The 8,182-nt window shown below is 51.1% G+C and overlaps 1 protein-coding gene and 1 long non-coding RNA gene across 2 annotated transcripts; one reads left to right on the forward strand and one right to left on the reverse strand.

The window, feature by feature from the left end:
- The first annotated feature begins 954 nt into the window (after nucleotides 1–954).
- BHLHE41 (basic helix-loop-helix family member e41) lies at nucleotides 955–4,108 on the forward strand. Its single transcript, XM_084766489.1, is given in 7 exon segments — nucleotides 955–1,101; nucleotides 1,103–1,178; nucleotides 1,180–1,346; nucleotides 1,485–1,548; nucleotides 1,870–1,977; nucleotides 2,303–2,414; nucleotides 2,836–4,108. Coding segments are annotated over 7 exon segments (1,560 nt in total). The 5' UTR covers nucleotides 955–958; the 3' UTR covers nucleotides 3,726–4,108.
- Nucleotides 4,109–4,684: 576 nt separating this feature from the next.
- Nucleotides 4,685–6,639, reverse strand: LOC311588627. The gene is made up of 2 exons (XR_014776278.1): nucleotides 4,844–6,639; nucleotides 4,685–4,763 (listed from the first exon to the last, which is right to left on the reverse strand). It is a non-coding gene; the product is annotated as an uncharacterized lncRNA (long non-coding RNA).
- Between the last annotated feature and the right edge of the window lie 1,543 nt (nucleotides 6,640–8,182).

Below are 8,182 nucleotides of genomic sequence, written 5' to 3' on the forward strand. Positions count from 1 at the left end.
AGGAACAACCCCGGGTCTCCATGTCCCCAGGGATGGAATTCAGATTCCTATTTATCCTGAGTTATGGGTACTCTAGACACCTGGGGGCGGCTGTCCGGCCGTATGGACCGAGGCCACGGGGCGCGCGCACGGCATCCCTGCGCGCTGATGTGGCAGCCGCCGCAGGTCGCATCACGTTGCTGGCCCTGTGCTGGTACCCGCTGGAGACGGGATTAGGAGGGAGGCAGCAGCGGAGGTGCCAGTAGTAAACGTGGGCTTGCCACACTCCCGGCGTAGCTTATCGCACGAGGGGGGCGGGAGGCAGCACGGCGTCTCGCAGGCTGGGGCGGGCAGGACCCGGACTGCGTGGCTTTCCCGCAGCAGTCCTTGCGTGCCACCCCTCCCCCTCCCTGCGCTCCCCCGGGAGCACTCGAGGCCCCAAACGTCATCTGCTTGTGTGATTTAGTGGCACCGCAATTCCGGCTGCTGCGGGGACTTTAGGTGGCCCGGGGACACTGTGTCGCCAAAACCACTTGAAATGCGACATTTAGAACTAATGACTACATTTTCATTGATCTTAAATCCAGGGAGCGGATTGCAAGTCACCCCTTTTTAGGGTAGCTCTACAGCCTGCAGCGGGGGGTGCCTTTCTACCCAACCCTCCCTCTATGCCCAGCCAGTGAGCAAAGGCTCCGAATTTTCCTTCCCTGCTCAAGTTTAGCCACCACGATTTCGCGTTCTTTCTCTGGCCCAAACCAACAGCAATCGGTGGGAAAGCAAAAGGCCACGTCCTCGTTTCTGCAGCGAGATGCCGGTCGAGTCGGGGGAGCCCCTCGTCCCGCCCAGCCCCCGCGCCCTGCAGCGCCCGGGGAAGACGAAAGGCTCAGCCCGGGTGGCCGCTCCCTCCTGGTGGCCCCGATCAGGTGGCCCCGCCCCCTCTGGGCCCCTCCTCCCCGCCCCCCTCCGGGCTGGACCGCGGATGGTACGTTCCGCACGTGAGCTGGGTGCTGGTCTGGCCGGCGACGCGCGTGCCCTGTGGCCAAACACTGCCCGGAGTGAGAGCAAACTACCAGCGCAGTGCGTGTGCGCGCGGGTGTGCGCGCGCGGGTGTGCGAGAGGGCGAGCGTGCGAGCACGGGGCGGAGGGGCGGCCAACTGCTTTACACTTTCAACACTGCACCGAAGAGGGAGAGCGAGACAGCCTGGAGACGCACACATCCCCCCAGGATCTCCCCAGGCGACCGTCCCACAGATTACAGGACAGAACCCTCCAAATCGAAACGGAGGAAACGGACAGCCATTGAACATGGACGAAGGAATCCCTCATTTGCAAGAGAGACAGTTACTGGAACATAGGGATTTTATAGGGTAAGGTGTACGCACCGTTGCGAATATCGATCTAGGCTCCGGTTTGGCTTTTTCCCCCCCTGCACAAAGTGATATGGAGCGGGCGAGGGCAGAACCCCTCCCGGAATGGGGCCCTGATGCTGATTTCTGTTTTTGCAGACTGGACTATTCCTCTTTGTATATGTGTAAACCCAAAAGGAGCTTGAAGCGAGACGACACCAAGGTAAGTCTTAAGTTTCCCATAACCTGCCTGGATAGTTAATTAGGGCCATCGATTTCGCAGGGAAACTCTGCCCGCAAATATATTCCAGCCCCGAGCTTGCCTAACTGTGAATTTTAAGTGGCTTGCTGGATACTCCGGGGGATATTCAACACCGCACCTGAATTTAAATTGCATTTTAGAAGTCTAGAGAGTGAGTTTCTGGGCATTAGTTCATTACATAGTGCGTTTGGGGGTTGGGGTGGGAGGGTGTTATCCAGTCAGTGAGTGAATGAGTGAATGGTTAGCTCACTGCCTTCTCTTTTCCCTGGCTCGTGGATGAAGGATACCTACAAATTGCCGCACAGACTAATAGAAAAGAAGAGACGAGACCGAATTAATGAATGCATTGCTCAGCTGAAAGATTTGCTGCCTGAGCATCTGAAATTGACAGTAAGATGCACACTTTCATTCTTTGATGATCTCCGGGGTGTGTTAGCCTGATAAAACTCCCAGAAATAGCATAATAAATGTAAATATTAAGAGGCCTGACTTCTAACTTGTGCTGTAACGAGAGTTTGTCAGAGACTCAGAAAAGGGGCTCCTCTCCCAGCTGACAGCAAGGAGATTATTGATGACCTGCCTGTGGGGAGCTGAGGTGTGTGTGTGTGTGTGTGTGTGTGTGTGTGTGGTGTAAGTTGCTGGGCTGCGTGGAGGGCCAATCAAATAAAATATGTGTTTTAAAGTAACCCCTGCCCCCTCTGTTGCACCACTGCAGACACTGGGGCATCTGGAGAAAGCTGTAGTCCTGGAATTAACTTTGAAGCATTTAAAAGCGTTAACAGCCTTAACGGAGCAGCAGCATCAGAAGATAATTGCTTTACAGAATGGTAAGTGGGTCTGGGGAAGCTAGCTTGCCCCGATATAAAAAGAAAAAGCCGGGGTAACACTGGAGGCGCAGTGCTAGGACTCCCCACTGAGTCCTGCTCCTGGGGAACATTGCCTCTTTTTTTTTTTTTTTTTTTTTTTTTTTTTTTTTTTTTGTGGCAAGTACCCAGAGCATCCCAGAGGCTTTGAGCTGGAGGAGCCCCGTTTTTATTTAAAGTGGTGGCTGCAGCTCTCCAGTTGGGTTTTTCAACCAGGAGGAGAGCTCCTCACCCCGCCACCCCCTCCTCTTGGCTGTCTGCGGATTATATCGCTGGAATGCCCAGGAAAAGCCGAGCTCACTGTAGGCAGCGCAGGGCCCACGTGATGAGCAGATGTCTTAACGCCGCGGTTTTTCTTTTCGACTCCCTCCCCCGTGCACCCTAGGGGAGCGCTCTCTGAAATCGCCGGTCCAGGCCGACTTGGATGCTTTCCACTCGGGGTTTCAAACCTGCGCCAAAGAAGTCTTGCAATACCTCGCACGCTTTGAGAGCTGGACGCCCAGGGAGCCACGCTGCGCACAGCTCGTCAGCCACCTGCACGCCGTGGCCACTCAGCTCCTGACGCCACAGGTGCCCCCAGGCAGGGGCCCGGTACGCGCGCCCTGCAGCGCGGGGGCTGCGGCCGCCCCGGGTCCCGAGCGCGCGGCCCGCTGCGTGCCGGTCATCCAGCGGACTCAGCCCGGCACCGAGCCCGAGCACGACACGGACACCGACAGCGGCTACGGAGGCGAGGCAGAGCAAGGCCGCGCCGCGGTCAAGCAGGAGCCACCCGGGGACCCATCGCCTGCACCCAAGAGGCCGAAGCTGGAGGCGCGCGGCGCGCTCCTGGGTCCGGAGCCCGCGCTGCTCGGCTCGCTCGTGGCGTTGGGCGGGGGCGCGCCCTTTGCGCAGCCCGCCGCCGCGCCCTTTTGCCTGCCCTTCTACCTGCTGTCGCCGTCCGCCGCCGCCGCCTACGTACAGCCCTGGCTGGACAAGAGCGGCCTGGACAAGTATCTGTACCCCGCGGCGGCCGCGCCCTTCCCGCTGCTGTATCCCGGCATCCCCGCCGCGGCCGCTGCCGCCGCCGCCGCCGCCTTCCCCTGCTTGTCCTCCGTGTTGTCGCCGCCTCCGGAGAAAGCAGGCGCGGCCGCCAGTACCCCCCTCCTGGCGCACGAGGTGGCGCCCCCGGGGCCGCTGCGTCCCCAGCACGCGCACAGCCGCACCCACCTGCCTCGCGCCTTGAACCCCGAGAGCTCTCAGGAAGATGCCTCGCAGCCGGCCAAGGACACCCCCTGAGCCCCGCTTCCCTTCCTGAGCAGGTGCAGGGGCCTCCCGAGGAGTCGCCAGGTTTCCAAGTTCAAACGTTTCCTAACGCGTGCCAGGGAGGAAGATGCTCCACGGGCTTAGGACAAAAACAGGTGTTCTGTGTTACATTTGGAGTTCCCGTTTTTTGCCTGTTTCTCGCCCTTTTGCCGCCCCGCCCTCCACCCGCTCACACCCCCTCTCCCGTCCCCGCTGTCACAGAGCCTCTCCCAGAGATACTGGTAATGTTCTTTTACCCTGCCTTCGTAAATTTAGTCCTTGTCTCCGTTTTCCAGCTACAGACCCTGGTTCTAGGAGTCTGTTGGGTGGGAGAGCCGGGTGGAACCAGTTAAGAGTGCCTGCTACCAGGGTCCTTAGACCCTAGGTCCTGGAACAGCATGTGTGTCTGTCTCTCTAGGAGGCACTCCAATTATCTGAGGGTCTCTGAGAGTTAAATTGACGAGTCAGTATTTTATATTGTTCTGGTTTTTGAAAGGTACCTATTTTTCAAAGAAGTGAAGCTGCCTTTGGGCCTAGTGTGAGGTGGCTGGAGTGGTGTCTTTTACTCCTTGCACTTGTTGGGAGAAACTGGAGTTGGGCCACTTTCCTGCACTATGTCAGCTTGGGAACTGGAAGAGGGAAGTTGGAGCCCTTGGAGCCTTTGCTCGCACTTTATTGACAAATTGACCTCAAACCCTTCGCTCCACTTTTAATTTCTCAATTCACCCGTACATGCCATAGGTTGTATATTTGTGTCTCTCTGATGCGTAGTCACTCCCCACTGCTCAGTATTTCACCCATCATGGTTCCAAAATTTTGTAACGTTACTGGTGTGTGTGTGTGTGTGAGAGAGAGTGTGTGTGTGTGTGAGTGAGAGAGAGAGAGAGAGAGAGAGAGAGAGAGAGAGAGAGCGCGAGAGCGCGAGAGCGCAGGGGGTGCGTGGTTTTGTCCTTAAAGTGTGCAGGGCTGGAAAAAGGAAAGCCCAAACACATTGATTTGTCCTAGAGTTCTTAGATGACAGAAGTGGAGGGACTGGGCAGGGGGTCCCCTACAAGGGCAGGGGGTCCCCTACAAGGGCAGGGGGTCCCCTACAAGGGCAGGGGGTCCCCTACAAGGGCAGGGGGTCCCCTACAAGGGCAGGGGGTCCCCTACGGTTGGAAGATGTGGAGGGAGGCCCTGTTTGTATTTTTCTGGAGACCAAACCAGACACCAGATAATCAGAAAGAACGCTTTTTTAAAATAAGGCATAAACCAAGACCTTGTCTAGATATTTTTAGTTTGTTGCCAAGGTAGCACTGAGAAATCGCACTTGAATGTTATGTAAGGAGTGAGACACACCAGTCTGGAGTGAATAAAGTCATCTGGGTCTGTGAGTCGGCCGGGTCTGTTTGCTGCTGCTGCTGTTGCTACTGTTTGCCTCAAACGCTGTGTTTAAACAACGTTAAACTCTTAGCCTGCCAAGGCGGCTGTATGTACATAGCTGTTAATACACCCAATTAATGATGTCTGACATGCTATTTTTGTAGGGAGAAGATATGTCCTAATGATATTTTGAGTTAAAGTATCTTTTGGGGAGGACGTGGTGAAATGTTTGCACTTTGGTTACGATGCTTATATTGCTTGGTGCAAGCTTACGCTGTCTTAAATTATTAAACAATAAATAAATATTATCTGCAAGAAACCAGCTGGTTTTAGACAAGTTTAGTATGTAAAAATAAACTAGAAACTATCTTTATATTCTGGTATTTTCAGCACTTCATAAATTCTATTACCTAAATGTTGCCACACTATTTTGTGACTTAAAAATTCTTACTAAGGAATAAAAACTTTATATATATGATATGGGGTTGTCTAATAATTAAATAATACTGGGTTAGTTTCCATAGACTGCTGACTATAAGAAAAAGGACTCACCAGGGTTCTCAGACTTTTTTTTTTCCCTGTCTGTTTGGTTTGGTTTATTCTCATTGGTTTCTCTAGGGGGACACTCCTGGTCTGGCCCCGTGTCTCCAGTTGCCCCCAGCGTATCTTAATAAAAACTACAAAAGGAACAGCCTGGCAGCCACTGGGGGTCTGTCTGACTTAGCCCGGGTTGCTCATGTTCTTTATGATGGACCAGGTTTGGCTCTGTGACCTCAGATAGCCTCTCTTGTGTGGTCTGGTGTTTCTCTTCCACCCAGGTCTGAAACCCAGTACCAGGAGGGATATAGTTTGCCTCCCTAACTTTTTACAGAATAACCCTGGTGTGAGACCTTGCCTTGGAGTTCAGGAAATCATTTCTAGACTTTTCTCAAGTGTGTGATCCAAACCGTGAGTTGAGATGAATGGAAGGTTGCCCACTTTGTATTTGGGGGAGGTATTGAACCCATGATTTCTGGCGTTTTAAGTGACAGTTTCTAAGATGCAGGGAAAGTGCTCCCTCTGCTGACTGTGATGAGCTGACTAGGCCTGGTAAACCGGAGCTACAGCCTCCTGAATTGTATAAGGAAAGAGTCAGGGCCACACAGGGGCTGGGCCGCTCCTGCCCAGGTGCTGCCCCTCCCACGGCTGAGGTCTGCACAGGCATGCTCATTGTGACTGGGTGAAGCTCCTCAAACAGCAAACCACCCACCCACGGGTGCAAAGGAAACAAAATTCAACCTTTGAAAAGAAGGGTCTGTGAGCATTGGTAATGTCAGTTGTTAGAATGATTACTTGCTCACAATTAAAATCATATATATTTTTAAAAACCAGCATTTTAAGTATTTTGACCTACATTTTATTGTGATTACTGTCGTGACTGAAAAGAAGATACAACAGTTGGTGCTTGCACAATTTTATAATATGCAATAAAAGCTTTTTTTTAAAAAAAAAAAAAGTTTTGCCCAGGTTTTACAGGTCACCCATTTAGTCTGAAATTATATATAGTAACGTGATAAAATTATGAAGTTAGGGCAGAAAATAAAAATAGTATCTTGTATTTTACATCTGAAAGTGTGATCTTGTGTGTTCCTAGGTGTAGAACTCAGGACCTCAGGCAAGCTGGGCCAGAGTGCTTCCACTGGCCTGGGCTCTCAGCCTTGGGAAACTATCGTCTGAATCATTGGTTGACTTTAATGAATTAACAACAGAATCATTAGAATCCACTAAGGAAGTACCTGTGTCTGCAGATTTGAAACATCAACTGAACTTAGTAGATCATGTGATTTCCCAACTTACAACAATGAATCTTTACTCACTAATGCAGTTAATGTTCATCAATTTTGCATAAACAGACTTAGAAAAACTTTGTATTGAATTTATAAATACCACCACTACCCAGCCAAACTTTGCTTTTTCAAGGTGTCAGACAGCAGGGCTGTGAAACTCTGACCTGCATCCTCCTTCCATGCTTTGAAACCGCTTTCACTTAAAGCCGTTGCTGACTGCTGAGGCCAGGACGTTGTCCTCCTATCATGTGGGGACAAGGTCTTAGCCTGGTCCACTGTCACTGGTCAGTCAGTGTTCTCGCCACGAGAGGTGACTGTTCCCTGGGGGAGATGTTGGAAGCAGGGCTGGGCAAACAGACCATAAAGGCTTTTTATTTCAGGTAGAAATGAGCAGAGTGAATTAAGACTGGCTTCCTTATGTGAAAGAGGCATTTTTTTTTTCCTCTCAGCAAGCAACATATCGCTTACTAAATTTTTTTTTAACCCACTGAGCCTTCAAATCAAGATATTGAGGCCCTCTACCAACTGTTTTCATGTTAGTTTAAGCATGTTCTAGGTAGATTTACAATTTGTGCTCACACCCATTTCAAGTGCCAGCTTTCCAAGGGTGAATTTGAGTAGAGGAGTGACAGAAAAAATCACATTTTCTGGGGTAGAGGGTGATTTGCACTGCAAATGTGCTATTCTCAGAAGTTCCATTGCTGTCTTAAAAAACTCTGAATCTAGAGATACCCCCACAAGCAACTGAAGGTTCTAGATTAATGCTGTTTTCTCTTTCCATTGAAATACTTAGCGGGACATGTACTAAAGTTTATTTCATCTATCCTCTGGAACGCCTGAACATGCTCTAGAAAACATCCTGTGCAGCCGGGCGTGGTGGCACAGGCCTTTAATTCCAGCACTCGGGAGGCAGAGGCAGGCAGATCTCTGTGAGTTCGAGGCCAGCCTGGTCTACAAAGTGAGTTTAGGACAGCCAGGGCTACACAAAGAAACTCTGTATCGAAAAACAAAAAAAACAAAAAAAACAAAAAAAAAACAAAAAAAACACCCAGTGTGTACTGAGTGTTTCCTAATACCCTGGGGAGTGAACTGTCACTTTTACATTATGCATTTTGAATGCAGTGTTAGCACTTGGGCTCATCCGTACAGATTATGTCAGATTATATATTTATTTTGAGGTCTCATTATGCGCACAAGCTAGCCTGGAACTCCTGTATAGAGGACATTGTTGTCAAACTCCTAAAAATCCAGATGCCTCTGCCT

The sequence above is a fragment of the Acomys minous genome (assembly GCF_964271855.1).
Source record: "Acomys minous genome assembly, chromosome: 17".
NCBI lineage: Eukaryota > Metazoa > Chordata > Mammalia > Rodentia > Muridae > Acomys > Acomys minous.